We start from the raw sequence: 19,058 nt of genomic DNA on the forward strand, positions 1-19,058 counted from the left end.
TTTTAATTTTGTTTTTGTTTTTGCATAATTCTGCTGACAGATGGACAAACAAACATATACACATAAAAACATGAACAGTTTGACTAGCATAGAACCATCAAACGCACCACAGTGAATGAAGCATTACTTCTGTTGTTGAATTTTATTATCTCTTCAAAATAAATAAACATACAATCAAACACAATGCAATAAAACTCTGACAGCCTGTAACAGAATAAACCTCAAAATAGTACCTGCCTTTTTTAGTAAACAGAACTTGTACGTAATGTACAAAAAATACTACTCAAAAAATGTACAAAATGCAGCAAACAAATATCAAGTACTGTGCAGTTTCCCCACCACATTGAACCAGTCAGTCAATGCAGGGAAATTACTGGTTCTGTCAGGCAGGTTGTTAAAACGCCAGAAGCTACAGTAAAAATCTCCCTGGAATCCAGCGAGCAGTTGAAGAGCAGCAAACGGCTCAGTGGCGTAACTCAGTTCATTTTGGTTCAGCGGTACGAGCCAGTCGGGAATCTCAGATGGCTCACGTGGGTGGTGAAACATAATCATAATGTTAGAACAATAAAATTCACTACTGACAAGGTTTAATGCACTGAGTGCTTCCTGTCTGCAATAAACACTAGAACAATTTCCCCAATTGTTTAAAAAAAAAAAAAAAAAACTTCCACTGAAACACACTCATTCTAAAAAGAAAAAGTTTTTTTTTGCTCGCATGACAGACATTTTAAAGCATATTCAAGAGAATAAACACATTCAGAGCTGTACACACGTCCCCAAACACACAAAACAGAAAACAAGACAGGGCATTAGCTCACACTACCATACCAAATTTGTCCATTCAAACAAATAAAAAAACAAACCCATGTGATCAAAGCTTCCTGTGACCAGTTGGACTGATGAAGAAGCAAGGGTTCGCTCAGCATGAGGAGCCTGGATTCATCACAGCAACAGGGTATTTTTTTTGCCAAGCTGAAAGATAGCAAACCCTTTTGGTCAAAATCAAGTGAGCGTTCACTACATCCGGTCTGACGTTGTGTCAGTAGGGTGGTTGTGTGTGAAGAGAATTGATCTGGAGGGTCTAGCTTCTCCTCAGTGCTACGTGACCATCAGTCCGTCATCAGTAGTGCCAAAGTAATGTAGGATGACCTACAAACAAAAAAGTGACCCATGCAAAATAAAAAGTAAGAGAAAAAAGAAAATACAGTGCATTCAGTTGGCAGGTATGTAACGAATGAGACCACTCCCCCTTCTGCCAATGCGTTAACGCATGTCCATGATCATTGGGTCCTGCCCAACAGTCGCAGATAGGACAGAAACTGTAACAAATGTCCACTTTCCTTTTTGTTCTCACTTCCTGCGTGAGCTGCCGGGTCTCTTTACTTGCCAGAGATGATTGTGGATGGTCAGGGCGTCAACGCTGACCGACACAGACTTAGCCGGGATGATAGTGAACTGCTTTCGGTCCGAGCTGTATTTGTAGAGCTTGTCAATCATCTTCCGGCTGATGGTGCGCGGGCCTGTGCCTGTAAATTTGATGATCTCCTCCGTATCTGGTGAATACGAGTAAATGGCACGGAACTGGCAACCTCCGTCACGGAAGAGGATAATCAGGTGATTTGACTCACACTTCTCCAGCTCCTGTGATTAGTCATTGATAACAGAACATTATTCTGTATGAACTAAACCTACATTTGGCAAAATAGTCTTCAAATAGTTTAAAAGGTGTACATTTCCCTTCACTTATAAACAACTGAGTTTTACAAGCAGAAAATAAATTCAGACTGACCTCCAGAATAACGTTCTTCTGGGCCTCATTAACCTTTCCAGCCAGGCAGCAGTGGGAGATGGCATTGATGATGATCGGCTTGTTGGACTTTGAGCTTGGCTCCTTAAATAGTTTTGGACCTTTTATGAACAAAACATAAAGATATTAGAATATATCTTCAATACACTGCCTTATTCCTCTAAAATGCTGTTTTTGTGTAAAAACTAGCATTTCTGTGTGGTTCTTTGGAAAGATGCTAATAAAGATTACATGATGACAGCAACCCTGCTGGTAAATCAGCTATATCTTTGTTTGAAATATGTGTTCATGGAAGAAGTTAAAGTTGACAGGTCACACTATCCTGGTTCAAGCTAATTATTCTACAGAATAATCAACCTGTTGAGTCTACAAATAAGATACAACCAAAATGAACTGTACAGTTGGATACATTTGCATATCTCTGTCTGTTTTGAGTTGCTTGTGTTAAAAGATTTAGATTGATGGCTGTGTTGCAAACGTTCTATTATATATTATATATGTCGCTATGGGAAAAAACAAAGATAAGATGCTGCATTTACAAATGTATCCCGTGTTGTGTAGACATATTCTTAGATGACAGGTGAGCCGCAATCTGAGCTACAGCTCTGGCTGTTTGAATTTATAGCATTGGCATGTGCTGTGTACTGAACACTTAGTTTTTGTGAGTCAATCTAAATATAAACCTAAAACTTCAGCTTATTGCATTAATGATGATGCTCACCACTGTACTCAGTTGATGTCAAGGAGGAGGCTATTGATCCGCTCTCCCAGTCCCTCTCCATGTTCCTGCTAGAAGTTCTGCTCAGCATAGGGAATGACTCCATAGAGCAAACAGATCCAGCCCTGGAGTCACAGTTGTTAATTAATACAGTGACTACATGAACAGACAAGATGGAAATTACTTCCACCAACACAGGATGTCTCACCTCTGTGACTCCGCCCCTCCAGAGATTACACTGTCTGCCTCAGTAGCCAGAGACAAAGTGGATCCTTGATGACTGCTGCTCAGGTCAGCTGAAAGTCACCAACACAGCAGTATTAAGAACCACAGAAATAGAACAGAATTGTTGATTGTCCATCCCACACCCGAGTGAGCCAACTTGCTCCCTAATCTAATGGAGAGCATGCCCTTGCCACACCTGTCTACTGTAAATAGACAGAAAAAGGATCATCTTTCTAACTGATTTACTTGAGCAGTATTTCAAGTATAATGGGCCTTATTTTATGTGATTTGTATATTTAATATCACATCATGCAGAGCAGGTTAGGAGGTTCACCTTCCCTGCAGTCTGCTGTGGAACCCTGGGCTTTGATCAACATGGACACCTTCAGAGAATGACCTGCACAACACACAGGTTCAGACTCAAGAGCATGAGAGCCATGCGCATGAGTGGACTGAATGGAAAATATACAAAATGTTCTTTACAGTAATACAAAAGTGTGTAGAGAGCAACACTACTCTTCACAAATAGGCAATATGTAATAAAGACAACATGGAGACGCAGACAAATTATCCACTGTTGATAGCTAAAGAAGTTCTTACGTGTGGTGCATCCTTTGGGGAGGCTGCTGGACTCATTACGGTGAAGTGACTTGGGCCTCCGCCTACGGGATTTAGTCAGAGGCCTAGGCTTTACCAGACCCTGCTCTTCCATCAACGCTTGCTGCTTCCTCCGCAGATATTCCTGCTTTATTAGCTCTCGTCGTGCTTTCTCCTCTTCTTTACGAACACGATCCTCTTCTGCCTTACGCCTTGAAGAGTGGGGGGACAAGGTGTGCAGAGTTAACAGAGGATGAATTTCGGCACGTTATAAATATATAACCCTGTACACAAACTGTAGAAAAACCCTCCCTGTAATAAGCTGTGTAGGATTGCACATACCTGGCCTCATCACGTTTTAGCTCGCTCTCTACTTCTTGCTGTTGTTTGCGTAGTCTGGCTTCTTCAGCTTTGCGCTGCTGTTTGAGGAGGAAGGCAGCACGACGTTTTGCCATTTCATCTTCTGCCTTCTCATCATCCTGGAAAAGAGAACAGTCCAGATTCAGATGAGTCAACTTTTTTGATGAATGTCTTGATACACGTCCTGACTTTTACCTTAAAGAAGAAGCCTAGTACATTCTTCTGCTCGCCTTCTGTCACACAGTCCGATATGTCTATACTGCCGTCCTCCACTGGATCCTTCAGCTCTGATAGGTCGACCTCAATTAGGTGACCCTTGACCTTGGTGCTTTGATCTCCACCAGCAGCTTCTGTCCCTGAGTTGCTTATGTTGTTCTCGTCATGTTCTGTAGTCTGTGATAGAGTTATGGGACTGCTGGAGATGTCCTGTGATTGTGGTTTTTCTGAAAATGGCCCACTTCCACCTCTGGAGCTCTGTGGACTGGGATTTTCACGTACTCTGAAGGTTGTGCTTCTCAGAGTGTTTCTTTCCAACTTGGAACTCTCAACAACTCCAGCCTCCAGGCCTCCACCAGTGTTTTCTTCAGGAGACCGCATGCTTTGACTGTTGGTCTTGTTGGAAGCCGTCTTTTTATTGTCATTACTCAGTTTTTGCTCGGAGGCTTTGTTGCGCTGGCTGGAGCTAAGCTTGGGAGGACGGCGAGCAGGCACAGATTTTCCACCACTGATATCAACAAAGTGAACTGCAAAAGCTTTTAAGTCTGAGGTAGGGGATGTCTGTGTTGTGCTGAGAGATGCACTAGGGCCTGACTCTACACATTCTGGAGGTGAGACCACACTTTGTTTCATCAGCAGGTTTTGCTGTAAGGAGAGCTGCGTCATCTGCTGCTGAATAGAAGATATAGCTTCATTGAGAAGATCAATCGAGCGGGAACACTCATTTACGTCAGATTCTGATGCATTATCTTGCAACAGGGCATTCAACCTGTTATCTCTCCTTATCTGTTGTCTCTCCACTTGCCCTGCCTTTGCCTGGACCCTCAGAGCCTCCAGACAGGAGTCATCCTTGCAGGAGTGGGCCTTCGCTCTACTCCTGTCAGCAGTTGCTAGTTCTGAGGAGGGGCTGTGTTTCAGGGGCAGAGGGAGTGTGTCACTCTTCCCTCCACCCTTCTTCACAATGTTTAAGAACGCAGCTTTCCCTAGCTTTAGTCGCTGCTGTGCTGACAAGGTTTCCACCTTCTTCTTCTGATACTCGATAGCACGTCTTTGCTCTTCCAGCTGCATGTGAAGTTGCAGCAGCTCTGAAGGCACTACAGTGGGACTCACAATTACATTCTTCCCTAACACAGACCCAGGTTCCTTCGCGAGCCATCCGGAGCTACGATCACTCCTAAGTTGCCAGGGGGTGATCTCAGAGCCATCTGGTGTGGTTGTCTGTGAGCTACTGGTGCTAGAGAATCCATCACGAAGGCCAAGTTTAAGGAACTTTCTCTCTGCAAAGCTAGTCATCCTGACACTGGCACTACAGCTGCTTGTGCAGGATATAGTACTGAGACAAGGACTTGAGCGTCCACTGCTGCCTTCCTTATCGTCCCGCTCACTCAGCTTCATGTCCTCTCTCAGCTTGACTGACTCACCCTCTCCTTCTGCAAATTCACACATCTCTCCAACATCTAAATCTGTTCCTTTCCCTCTCTTTGTGACCTCTTTATTCAACTCAATCAGATCATCATCTTCATCATCATCCTCAAAATCTGCAATGTCAGAGTCAGAGTCATGCGCCACCTCTGTGGTTGTAGAGATATTACTGTGGTAATCTGGTTCTTCGGACAAATGAAGGAAAAATCCTTGGGACTGTTTCTTCTCAGACTGATAGGTGCCTATTGACCTTTCTGTGGGAGGTCTGGGAGAGCTTGAGACATGAGAGGTGCTTGGGACACTGGTGGGAGTTCTTCTGGCTGCTAGGCCTGATCTAGAACGGCTCTCGCCACTCTCCTCCTCCTTGTTCAGGCTGATACTCTTCTCTTTGGCTGGCTTCGGGACGGCAGGCATCAAAGGCTCCAGATAGTAGCTGTCTGCCTGGAGGTCTGGAGTAAAGAGACCCATGTCAAGGCGAGGAGAGCAACATGTATTAGAAACTCTTCGGGTAGAGGTGGAATTTTGGACTTCCAGTTCATCCTGCTCCATGTCACCCCCACGTTGATGCCGCGAGAATAGAGAAGGATGGATAACCGCAACCAGTTCCTCCTCCTCTATTTCCTCTTCCTCATCCTCTATACGAATATGACTAAGGAGGCTATGCCCACTGAGTCTGTGTTGATGCAGTTGGGGACCGGACCCCAGTATATGTTTGGGTGTAATGCTCAGAACATTGGAGGCCAAGCTGTCTTTGCTGATGGAGCGAGCAAGACTGATATTGTCTGCTTCGTCCTCCAGGGGGAAATGCAAGGCATAGGGTGCTGGCTGAGATAAAGGCCTGGCCAGGGAGAGATGGAAGAATTGAGGAAACACATGTTTAATAATGAAACAAGACACTTTGTGTTAAAACTGTATCTACTGCTCTTATAATGAATTAGCTATGACTGCCGTAATCGAACTGTTTACCTCTGCCTCCTCTCTGGCCTGGCCAGCATGGACCCCTGATGCTGTCCTTCTGCACGTGTCAAAGAGTTGGACTGATTTCTCATTTCTGTAAAAAGAAAGAATGGCCCATGTTAGAAAAAGGATGAATATCTATGTGTACAATATTAATGGAGATCAGCATTTTCTTGTTCTACATATTTTTTCTAAATCTTCTCTGCCTTCTGGCCGTCCATAATTTTATATAATTACCCAAAGTGTCATCCTCAAACCTCCTCTGTTGTTTCTGTCTCAGAGGCAGTAAACAATGAGATGATCTGGACGTACTTGGACTTGTGCTATAGTGAGAGAAAGAGGACTTTACTATTAATTCTGGAGTTTGTGTCATGAAGCACGACATGAAGTTGCTGTGTAATACCTGAGTTCTGGGCTTGGAGGTGTGGTCAAGACATCAGCAGAGTTTGACGTTGTCAGAAAGCTACGTTTGGTAACACTGGAGATGGGCGCATGGGGTCGAGAACTCTTGGGCTGGAGCAATAATCTCACTGCAAAAAATGTTCAAGAGGAAAATGTGAAAAACTCACAGCACCACATGTTTAACATGAAAAACACAAGCTGTTCAAAAAGAAATGTTGCAAGCTTTACCATCTCTAACTTCCTGAAGGTCTCTGGGCTGTACAAAGTCTGGCTTTACAATCTCAAACCACCAGAAGAGTTCAGCAATAAATGCCATCATATTATTCTGCAATAAAAATGTTCACAAGTTCACAAATTGTGTTTTTGATCATTAACACCATTTTCAGTCACAACAGGAAGCTGATTTCAGCGCCTCTAATAAACAGATAAATAGTTGTAATGTTAAAAGAGCCAAACTGTATTTTCACACTGAGACTGACTGTGCATGTGATTCTGAGTTATCACCAAAATGAAGCTTCTGTGCAGCAAACCTTGAAATTTAATTCAAAAACGAAACCATTAATTTCTTATAAAAGTGACCTGAGAGCAACGCATCACATTAAAGCGAGCTGCAAGGAGATTAAATATTAGTCAACAAAGAACCTTTAAAGTTGCTGTGTGTCTGATTGCTATGTTTGCTAACCCTTCCTGGTAGCTGGAGAATGTTTTTGCTCACCCTCAGCACTGGAGGAGAGTACAGCATGTCCTCAGGCTTCAGGTAGAAGCACTGGTTCAGGTACTCATTAGAGAACTCCTTCAGTAGCTGAATGTTGTACAGGCTGTCTGCGATAGACAGGACTTCCTTCAGACAGATATCTGCAAACAGGATGAAAAAAAGGGTCATTCCTATCGGGCCAATAACTTATAGACTAGCCATTAAGTTGTTGAAGGTCTTAATATTCAATGATAGCTAGAGGATCAGAGAAGAACAACAGCATCTCCTTCAGTAATCCGGTGTAGTCATACCTTCTTGTCTGATCAGATCAGGACAATAGAAGTGGATCAGAGCCAACAGAGCTGTGCCGTCACACACATCTTTCAACAGGTCGTCCAACAGGGGGAAGTGCTGAAGTGTCCGACCTGACAGATGATCCCTGCGATATCGTACCTAAACAGCCAGAGAGGACCCAGGTTTAAGTTCACACATGTGTCTTGTCATTACACTGAATAACATCCTCATGTATGTAAAATAACTGTGTGTAATTTATGGATTTCTGGAGTATGTATTTGCAACTGCCACCTAGTTATTGTCTGTACTGATCCTCTAACACTTTAAGGCAGATATAGCTATAGACCTGATATGTGGTGCATTAGTAATGTTTCATCATAAAGCGACTATGTGCTGCCATCATAACCAGGACTACCTGGAAGAAGAGATCCCAGTGGAAGTATACATAAAAAAGGGAAACTAAAGATGATGATGAAATAATAGAAAGGGTCAAAGGTGGGTACATTACCACATGAGAGAACTCTTGAGGTTCCAATAAACAGTGGGCCAGAGCATGCAATATATCAGGCTGGTGAGGGAAGAGAGAGATGATTGGGAGGAAATTAATCACAAAGACAAAGAAATGCAAATGAGGACTGGATGAGCCAAAATGAATGATTTAAACAGAGGTGCCAGACGTGATGACATTACCTCACTTAGAGTTTACTGAATATCAACAAAAGCGGGATTATGTGGAGAGTATGGTGGTGCGTGCGCGTATGTGTGTGTGTGTGTGTGTGTGTGTGTGTGTGACTATTACAGGAGGGCATGATGAGGAATGCTGAAAAGAAATGAAGGGCTGAAGTTTTCATGCAGGGTAAAAGCAACAAAGTCAGGAAAGAGTTTTGTTCTGTTGTTGCTCCAGTACCAGAACTTTACTATAGAATTTGTGTAACCTATTTCAGTGTCCAATCAGAAGATGCACACACACAAACAGGAGGGTTGCACTTACAGGTACCAGCTTCCAGTACCATTTGGATGGAGACTAGTATCCAAGAGGAAGGAGGGGGAGGAGTTAAAAGGGAGACACAAACAGGAAGAGCAGCAGACAAGTCAAGGGTCAGATACAATCACAAGGAGTCAGATTATCCCTTGTTTCCGTGGAGAAAGATCTGACTTTCAAGACAAGTGGAAAGGCTTCAGCTAAACGAGAGAAAAAAGTATACATATGAATAAATAAAACTACCTGTTATGGTGCATATTGAAATTTATGAGTTAACCCAAAGTAACGCTGTGGTGAAACTATCCTATAATTTGTATTTGAAGTGATCAAGAGGTGCTGATAGTTAATACACCCAGGAGGGACAGGATGCTTGCATGTGGACCCGCAAACCGTAGGACAATAAACAAGGCCATGACATCACTACTAAAGAAAGACACTGTTCACCAGAGCAAGAGCCCATTAGAGAAACAGTGAATAGAACAAAGAGGCACAGTGTTTTACCTTCTGGTGACTTGGTGAGTCCAGCAGATGTTGCTTAATTTTCAGCTCCTTTTCTGAGATCTCCCTCATCTTCAGGTTGACCTGCAGCAACAAGGTCATTGCAGGTCAAGACAAATGTTAAAATGTTCAACTCCAAATATGAATGATTGGTTCTTACCTTGTTGATCCAAAACAGCATTGCATCTTCCAAGTCAAAAGGCAGCTCCTTGGAGGCACTGAAGTTTGAAAAACGTTTTACACTGGTCACCACCATCTCTATGCTGATCATTTCCACTGTGTAGGCCATCATCAGGCCATCGATAAGGTGGATGTGGGAGCTCTGGAGAAACATCATTAAACCGTACAAATTAAAATCATTCTGACAGATTATCATTGACTCATGACTGTTGGTTTCAGCTGAGTTGAACTGGACTCGCGCTCAACAATTTTACAGTTTTTAGAGGATCTCGTAAACGCAACTCCTAAGTTTTGGCTTCATTGGAAACAATATATATTTTGGCGAAATACCACAATTCTAAACTTTTTTAGCTTTCTAAGTTAAGATTCTTAACTTGAGTTGTTTTCTTGATGGAATCAAGTGTTGCACGCAGTTAAAGGAGACTTTTAGCTTTTGCAGCTTCTATCTCTATTAAAACTGAGTAATTTGGGCATTTTTAAAGAGAAAACATGCCTTTCAAATCTCCATTACCTTACCGTGGATAATTATATATAACATACAACTTGTCTTAATCTTGGTGATATTTGGTGAACCTAATTTATTCAGTGCCGTAGTTCATTCTCACTTGTCTTTTGAGGCGGTCTCATAGCCTCACAAACATCTCTCCTCTAATAGCCTGGGCAAATAAGTCCACTGGCCAGGAGAGATTACAGGGGACATTAAGTTAATGCAATGCTTTTATTAATTTGTGTGAGCAAAGGTTGATGTTGCTCCATAACTATATGTAATGAGAAGCTCCCCACCATCTTGATTGGAGCTGAGCTGAGGTCCAGAGCAGAGACAGGTGTGTTGTCTGTCTCCAGGACATGGATGCCTTTCCTGGACAGGGCCTGGATGACAGACTGATGGCTTTGGAGGCCAGCAGCTTGCTCAGTGTGCAGGATGAGCCCACACACCCGGCAGTAGAGCTCTCCAGACAGCAGCAGGCGAATGATGGGGGGCTTGATGTGTTCCTGCTCATATTGGTCCGTGTAAAAGGGGTCCCGCAGGTCTGCTGGGATGTGATCTTCGAAAAAAGAATGATGACAAGCATATTGACAAAGTAACCTGTCATACCATGCATCTACATTCAAACTATTTTTGGACGCACGTGTTCACTGATGCCTCAACATGTTGCGTAACAGAGGATCACCCGAAACTTTCAAGGTATTAGACTGTCTAAGAAGAAACCAGTGAAGGAGGAAGGCATTGAGACAAAGTCAGCAGTTGAATAGTGTGCTCGATGGCGACCCTGAAGGCTGATAGGAGGACCAGAGGCTTTAAGCCTATGAGCTAAGGGGACTTAGTAGTGGTGTATAAGCTGATGTTGTTGTCCCAGCCAGCCTGGTGTTTTCCTGCTCATGGACACCAGCATGAGGCAGCTATTTTTGTATACCTTGGAGATGTTAATCCAGTGTTCAGGCCTGAGGCACTCACGAAATTCAGCTTTCAACACTTCATAGGTAGATGACACAAACCAGAAAATGGTTTGATGCAATTGTGTATTACTTGAAATGTAAAAGGAACTTAACGATTGGACTTCACCGGTGTTACCTGTCCATCATCTAGTTTGTTTAGAGTACAATTTACGGTGTGTTTTGACTGAAAACAACAGAGGTATAAATGTTAATGCAAACAGCCAAGATAGAAGCAAACAAATCACATAGTTGGTGACCAAAATCCCTTCAAATGAAATAAACTAAAGTATTAAAATCAGCATGTGAGTCATAACCTACACCAACCACCACATCTGAAGTTGACTAATTAACACATCATAACTTGTTTGTTTAATATGAGAAAAAAAACTGTAAAATACTGCAGTCACTTCCTGGAGACTCATAACACCCCCCAGGCCCCCCATCCCCCACCTGACAAATTAACAGACAGGGCATAATTATTGCCAGTTTCATTTTTGAGTTTTAGAGCTTGAGGAAGGTTTTTTTTGTTTGTTTGTTGATAGAGCTACACTCGCTGTTAAACTCTGTTTCTGTGTCTTGACCTAAGCTAAGCTAAGCTAATTCCCTCCATGCTCTAAATCCATTCACACACATAGAATTAACAGGAGCAGTGTAGCATCACAGGAGTCTTTAAACCAGGAAATAAGATGGTGAACATCCTGTTCCATCATCTCAAACCCCTTTTTTTTCTAATGGATGTTTGGTTAAATGCCTGAAATGAGGTTTGGGGTTTCCACTTTCTATGGCATACAGCTTTTGGTCAAGGGAACTCATAGTAATGCTCACTTCACTGTACTGAATAATGATATTTGCCAAAATATCAAACTATTTTCTAATCATTGTTTTACAGTACATCAGAACAATTGTGATCCAGTCATCCATGTGTCTTTTATCTTATTGGATACAACAGTAATGCTCCTTCTCTGTCACAAATTCTCCCTAGCGCAGGAAAGACATGGATGACCAGGCATTTAGAAAGCCACACACACACACATACACCCAGCCAAGACCTCAGCTGTGTCTTTTACAGTAGACTGCTTGCTTGGCACTCTCACCCAACAGTATATATCTCACTCTCTGCTCTTATAGAGAGTTGACATATGGCCTTAAGTATCTCGCATTAAGGTGATCAAACACTCATTGTGCATCCGTCTTTTATTATGAAACACACTTTCTTAACCGCCTGAACCTTCCTCAGCCTCAGCTGTGCCCAAATGTCCCCTCATCCACCCTGGTTGCCGTGGAGATGATGGGGAATGCCAGCATGGCTGGAGGAGGGGGCTGGTTTGCATTCTCATCTTTTCACCAAACAGTGTTCATTGACATCAGGAGGTGGGGGCTGTGTGTGGAGTATGAGGGGGAGGCAGGAACTCCTCTGTAATCCTTGTTGCTGATAGATATTTATTATCCACCTGATCCAAGTGTTAAAAGCCTGGTGTGAGTGTGTGTGTGTGTGTGTGTGTGTGTGTGGGGGGGGGGGGGGGGCAATCTGGATGAGGAGTGCAGGGAAGCCTTTGTTCCTATTCTTTCAGGCACAAGGTCAGACTGATCTGCTGCAGAGATCTTGATGACAGTTAAGGCCGAGCTGCCAGTCTCAAAGCTCTCCAGGAGCAACACACAGCTAATCTCTCCAACATGAAGGCTTACTGGAGAATCCTCTAGAAGACTGTGTGTTTAGAAACACAACCTTTAAGCCGATGCACCCTGTAGTCACACTTGAACTGTTGCGCTGCTAGCTCTGAGACACCGACCGACACCTATTGTAAGAGGCTATATACACTCACTGTGACCCAGCATGCTGCCTGATAAGAAACCATAAACTGCAGTATGAGAATGCATATTCGCTCAAACTGTCTAAGGTAAAGCATAAATTCATATCAGGGGAAACTAAAACAAGGAAAGGTCCGGGTTTCTCCTAAAGTTGAAAATGTTTGTGCAAAGGCTGTAAACTAAAGTGTCCTGACATAGCAAACTGGTGAGATGCCTTCAGATCTAATCTCATTAAACACCTCAACATGTGACGGACAGTTCCAACCAGTACAAACACAACAAATGCTTACATTCACCAGCTACACTTAAGTAAGCCATTGTGAGTCTGGAATCTACCAGCCACTTTCATATCTTAACAGCATTTAGCTGGTAGCTGATGCTAATTTTTTTATCCTTTTTTTGCACCATAATCTAATGTGCTTTGGCTCTTCTGATGTACAGTCCACATTGACTATCTTTGACCTGAACTGTCTCTTTAGAGTGTTGCATCTGAAGGAATATGGTGTATATTATCCTACATAATTGACAAATATGTTATAAAAGACAAAGGATTATAATAAATTTTTGAGTTTCAGTCAGTTAGGGTTAAAGTATCACTGCCTCCTATCACATGGTTAATCCTAGAAATAATCAGTGGCTCTTTTTTTCTTGCATATTGGCACTGCATTATTTTGATGTTAACACTGAGTAAGCAATCATCATTAGCAAGTAAGAGGTGAAAGAACAAAACTTCAGAACAAACACACACAAGCATCTCGGTGTGGAGATAATATGATCCAAAGAGTGCATGATTTTGTGAAATCAGTCAAAAAATGTAAATCAGCATAAACTTAACCTGCAGCTATTTTGATCATTGTTAATCGATTATTTTCAAGCATTTGCAGCAACTTAATTATGAGGATTTGCATATTTTCCTTGCCAAATATAAACTAATAACTGTAATTGTCTAGCATTTTGCTGACCAATCTCAAACTGAGATCGTAAGTAGGTTAAAGGTCTGACTCTCATTACTTGCCAAAGAGAAAGAGGTTGATCATGCTGTGAATAAACAAGTGTGAAGGAGGAATGATTGTATAACTGATGATTATTTTGAACAAGAGCTGTGGAACTGATATTAACAGAAATTGAAGTAAGCTTTGGCAAAAACAAAAAAAAGGAGCGTGCTTGTTTATATTTTTAACTGGCAATTTATTCATGTTACAAAACTGCAGTTAATATATTTGATGCCACATCTGACATAGCATCTGTACTGTTATTAAAAACGGACAAGTTATATCATACAGTAATGAGTTCAACTCGACAGTCTGCTGATAAAAGGACTCCTTAGTTTTCCTGACACACTGACGTCAGGAGGAGCCAATCAGATTAAAAGGAGCAGGAAGCTCGACAGGGGACAGGGTGATAGTTTGGTGTTTATTACGGGCATCTGATCTGATCTGCCCTGGAACAACACAGTGTTGGATAACAGAGATAAAGCTCCTACCAGAAAGTCAGAGCTCATGATATTGTAGAACGCTGAACACGAAATGTAAAAGTGCTTCAGCTGTTGGAAGATTAGACTGATATTAAACATGAGGATGTGGGGAAATATTGGATGTATGACTTTAAATTGGGAAATGATTCGTTTGTTTAGAAACCCAAATAATGACTCTGAGTGTTTGTGTTTTTAGAAAATATTATAACTTACTCTTATGACCAGCTGATCGTCACCTTTCTCCACATCACAAGCCTTTATGAGGACCTCCAAACACTTACTTTTTGGGCTTATCATTGCTGGGGTTTTGCCTTCCAAATAGACCTCCTGAGCTCATAAAGACCTTTTTTCCCTCCTGTATCACTTTTTTATGACTCCAGAATGCAGTAAGAGCCAGTCATGTATATTTAGCTTGATAATAATGGCTGCTGACAGCTAACAAAAGAAACAGCAGCAAAACAAAAGCAAAACTGTCCCTAAATGTCAGGGAAAAAACATCTTTGAGACACTGATTGTGAGGACTTGGAAAGCAAAACACACTTTTTGGGGTTCAGTTTCTCTTTAAGGATTTGACGTTTAGGATTTTGTTCTTGTGTTAGAGTCAGTGTACTGAGTCATCCACTGCAACACAGCACTGCGGGAAAGGAATCATTTAAATCATGTTTTGATCTTAATGATGACAATGAGGTTTCCTTTACTGACCGACCAGCTCTGCCCTCGTCACAAATGCATTACTGTAGCACTGATCAAATCACAGCTGACCTCCTGCTCACACTCCCCAGAGCCATCAGCGAGTGACACAAAAACCCACATCGAGAGAGTAATTCCCAGACATTTACTTTCAGCCTCTCCATGTAGAGCATTTTTTAATGTAGACCTTATCAGACCTGACAAGACAAGTGACCTGTGTATAAGAGACTTAAGCAGATCAAGAGAGGTCGGTCCAAGTCTCCAACATGACAGTCTAGACTGTGGCGATGTTGTCACTGTGTGACATTTATTTTCTCGAGGAGATTGGGCATCATTCGTAACATTTCCTTATGCATAAATGTAAAAAGAACAGTAGGATTTTTTAGCTCTCAATTTAGTCTTACACACTGAAAGCAAAGCCTGGTGGCTATTCATAACTCATTACTCCTGACATCTATTGTCTGTCTGTAAGACTAACGTGAGGGCAAATAAGTCCAATGTTACTTAAGAGCACATTCTAAGAACATTTCATGAATGAAGCCTGCTGTTTTTAATTCTCAGTTGCTATGTTTCGACTTGTAAACTTGCTCCTGTAATCTGCATCTGGACAAACACATACAATGTACAGTAACTGGTGCTTATGGTTTGGTTGGTTTGATGTTGTGGTGGTTTGTGCATTTGATGACATTATCTAGTGTATTTTTTTTTACATTTTTCTACATCAAACTGATGCTGTAGCCTCAAAGTTTGACAACTAATGCAAGTACCGCCGAGAATCATTAACAAAGACATAAAAACATCTGTGGTTATTGCCTTATAGAAGCACGGCAACTTTTTGTGAAATACAGAATTTACCATCCTATTCGGGGCCAGACACAGAGAGAGATACCCTTCTGTACTCTGTGCATGCAGTAAGGAGCTGAGACCAGCTGACTACTAGTTAGTTTAGCAGAATGAATGCTAGTAGGTGAAAAGAGTTAGCATACTTCTGTCCAATGTCATGACAGTGATGAGGTTCAACATCTTGATTTGTACGCAAGTAATCATCATTACCCTCTCTTACATTGTCAGCCATAATTAGTTGTAGCTGTTGCTCTTCTAATGTGCAAAGTTTAGTCTTATTGGCAGAGGTTGCTCTTGAGGTGCAGCGTGAGACCACTGTGCCCAGTGTTTTTTTTCTACAGAATAGTTCCCTCTATGTGTCTGATTCAAAAATCTTACAAGTATAAATTGATATTTCAAAACAAATGCAATTAATAATCCTATATTATATCAATGCTGCAAGGAAAAGCGTACTTCCTGGCTTTTCACAGATGCGTGCTAAAACCTCTCAGTCACTAACATTAATTGGCCTAAGCTAACTAGCAGTCAGTCAGGTCCCAGCTTCCTAATAAATGCACAGAGAAGAGGATGGTGTGTGTCTTCTTGTCTGGTCTTGGGGAGGATGGCATGCAACATTGCATCTCATTCCACAAATAGATTACAGGCAATAACAAATTTTGATGTACCCACATTTTTCCTCTCTACACTGCCAAATTTGCTGATTCAGAGCTCATATCATTACCATACAGTAACAAATTAAATGCCCCATACTATTATATATATATATACACGTATATATACACATCAGCTCAGAGCAGAGACAGGGAAGCACAGCCTTACCTATACCATAAGCTCTGGCAAACAGCCAGCGGAGATTTGCGTCTATTTTGGCCCTTGCAGAGTCATACAGCTCCAGCGGTACAACCTGAGCCTCCATGCCTCCTCCCCCAACATCATCTCCCTCTCCTGCTGCTGCTGCTGCTGCTCCTCTCCTCCTGGTGCTGTCCCTGCCAGCACTCCCCTCCACATCCATCCTACACACACACACACACACACACACACACACACACACACACACACACACACACACACACACACATATATTATTGCTATTGCATTGCAGACGAGTGGATGACATCATCCATGTAGGAAATAACAAGCACAGGCAGTTTGAGTCTGTAATAAAGTTACAGACCATTTTTTAAACACCTTCATAACACCTTTTTTGCAGAGTGAAATATGGTGTATGTTGATATTCAAATTTAGGTCTTTGGTGAATGCACTTATTCAAAGAGTCAACAGGATGGTAGTAACAGAAATTCTGGTTATCATGTTATTAAAATAGTCCAGTACATGCAGACTGTGATGGTTGTTAGTTTAGTTTTGCCAATGAATGGGTCCAAAATAGAGCTGAAATATTTTGATTTTTTTTCTTTTTTTTTTAACCTGGTAGTCCAACTTTTACATGATGAACAATAGAAAGAGCCAACATTCCTGTAAGATCATTCACATGTTTCTAAATCTGTGTAACACCATTGCAGACTGGGATATCACTGCAGTTCTTGATTGGTATATTATTGATATTTGTATTTTGTCATACATTTTGCTTTTGCCAAATATTACACCTCCTGCAATTTGGATATTGCACAAGGCCATACTGCAATTTCCATTAATGTCCCATGTATTGTTAAGTCCTATTTAATTAGGTTCTGGAGGGGTGGTGGTGGGGCCCAATGTGTTATCTTCTCATGGGGCCCATAATCGATGGCCCCAGGTTATATTCAAGGAAGCATGAAGATGGGTGATGTGTCCGATCGATTGTGCTGGGCCCTCTAATCCAAAGTGCCACAGCCCTTTTTTTGGTCCCAGTCCAGCACTGGTTGCAGTCGATGAAAAACTGTATCTCTAATGTCTCATTAACAGAGAAAATGAAAGCAGACCGTTGTGGTCGGAGCGATCTGAAGCCGAGACAGGTTGACCAATGCCTGATAGGCTAGCTAGCTAAACTGCGCATCTTTACCTCAAAATTTAAAGGCCATAAATATGTTTACAACTCACCTCTAGCAGCTCATCAGGTCTCCTCCACAGCTTTCTGTGCCAGACGTGTTGTTAAAACATGCTGTCCGAGCCTCTGCTAGCGGTGAAATGACAAGGACTCCTCCCAACCCACCGACACAAATCTCCGGCCTCTCAGGATAAAGCTGCTGCTTGCGACTGATGCTCCTTAATCCGATGATAAAACTCTCATTGGGAACCATAGGGGAGTGTGTTTTCGAGGAAAATATTAATATCCAAACGACCGTTGCTTCCCGTTTGCTGTCATCGCCTCTGAAGGGGGACTAACGGGTCCAGCCCTGTTGTAGGAGCCTGTCTCTATGGGGACGGGTGTCTTCAGCTCGGCTGTAACACACCTGTCCAACTGCTGGGGGCGCTGGAGGCCCACACAAACAGAGGACCACATATATTATGGTGATTTGTATCAATTAACTTGATTTTTAATCCTCCTGTTGTCTTTAATTGTACGCACATCAAGTACCAGCTCTTCATATTTACAGAGAATTATCATCATTAAAGTATTTCCCTAAATAATGTGTCAGTAACTACATTTGTCTTCGTTGCTGTCTAAATTAGCTCTTTACATTGAACTCCCCCCAGTGCCCTTTTACTTCCAGAAAACTATTACATGAAAGATACAAAATACAATGTCATCTAATTGACTGTCTATCATACAGATTAATTATCTTGGTGTTTTAACGGTTTTATATATTATGTATTTTGTTATCTGTACTATTTAGAGGAAATATTTCAGAAACAGTTGCTACTAGGACCTCAACAAGGTACAGTATTTGCATTTGACTATAGTGGAGTGGAAGACAAAATACTGACATATTCAGAGATGTCACCAGTTTGTGACTTCTCTGTTTTTTCAATATATTTAAAATCATTGACGTTTCACCATCACCACATTCTATCTGATAAACACAGACGTGCGTCTTGTTCTTTCTTCACACCTGTTCTTCATCAGTTACTTATTCTCTGCCCAAACTTTCCCTATTGTTTGTTTCCAGAATCCTGTCTCTTGCCCTTATTTGTTGTGTTTTGCATCACGATTTATATCAAACTGAAATAAATTCAAAGATCATTTTGGCATTCAGGAGGCATAAACAGCTAGTTACACACATCCATGTATTTATTCCTTTTAAACATAGTTTATCACATATTAAATGAATGTTTTATAATTTGAAGAATTATTTGTGTTTCAGAGTTTAGTTACTTAATCCACATTGTGTGATGTCACGAAAATTGACCTCACCTTGAAACTCAGATTAAGGTGACACTGCTTCCCCTTCAGCAGTTAACGCTCACATGTCACAGTTTACACAGCAAAGTTACAAATCCATATGAAGTAACAGTAAGAAAAGCACAGTGAATGCTATATTGCGACAATTGTGTTTTCTTCCTGAGCTCTTCATT

General features: G+C 41.7%; 1 protein-coding gene across 4 annotated transcripts; it reads right to left on the bottom strand.

Moving 5' to 3' along the window:
• Positions 1-118: 118 nt before the first annotated feature.
• On the bottom strand, positions 119-17,967 carry LOC147243811 (calmodulin-regulated spectrin-associated protein 1-B-like). Of its 4 annotated transcripts, none has more exons than XM_086188134.1 (20): positions 17,643-17,967; positions 16,425-16,618; positions 10,136-10,398; positions 9,333-9,494; positions 9,176-9,256; positions 8,684-8,716; positions 7,710-7,851; positions 7,420-7,559; positions 6,933-7,029; positions 6,706-6,832; positions 6,540-6,625; positions 6,312-6,396; positions 3,903-6,183; positions 3,690-3,826; positions 3,351-3,559; positions 3,085-3,147; positions 2,734-2,821; positions 2,529-2,650; positions 1,790-1,908; positions 119-1,641 (listed from the first exon to the last, which is right to left on the bottom strand). In XM_086188134.1, the coding sequence occupies exons 2-20, from the start codon at positions 16,615-16,617 to the stop codon at positions 1,351-1,353; spliced, it is 4,719 nt and encodes a 1,572-aa protein (XP_086044260.1). In that variant the 5' UTR covers position 16,618; positions 17,643-17,967; the 3' UTR covers positions 119-1,350. The 4 variants fall into 4 exon arrangements, with proteins under 4 accessions (XP_086044260.1, XP_086044259.1, XP_086044262.1 ...); XM_086188133.1 differs by lacking the exon at positions 8,684-8,716 and adding an exon at positions 8,201-8,260 and having other exon boundaries at positions 17,643-17,966; XM_086188136.1 differs by lacking the exon at positions 3,085-3,147 and having other exon boundaries at positions 17,643-17,966.
• Positions 17,968-19,058: the final 1,091 nt, after the last annotated feature.

Source organism: Aulostomus chinensis, chromosome 19 (assembly GCF_037954235.1).
Source record: "Aulostomus chinensis isolate RoL2024-O1b breed Wild chromosome 19, RoL_Achi_v1.0, whole genome shotgun sequence".
Lineage (NCBI taxonomy): Eukaryota > Metazoa > Chordata > Actinopteri > Syngnathiformes > Aulostomidae > Aulostomus > Aulostomus chinensis.

Coding starts and splice junctions, on each gene's coding strand:
- LOC147243811 (XM_086188133.1), bottom strand. CDS start 16,617: ATGGATGTGGAGGGGAGTGCTGGCAGGGACAGCACCAGGAGGAGAGGA. Junction 10,399..16,424: donor TGCCAGAGCTTATGGTATAG/GTAAGGCTGTGC, acceptor CTTTTTTCGAAG/ATCACATCCCAGCAGACCTG. Junction 6,833..6,932: donor CCTTCAGGAAGTTAGAGATG/GTAAAGCTTGCA, acceptor CATTTTTTGCAG/TGAGATTATTGCTCCAGCCC.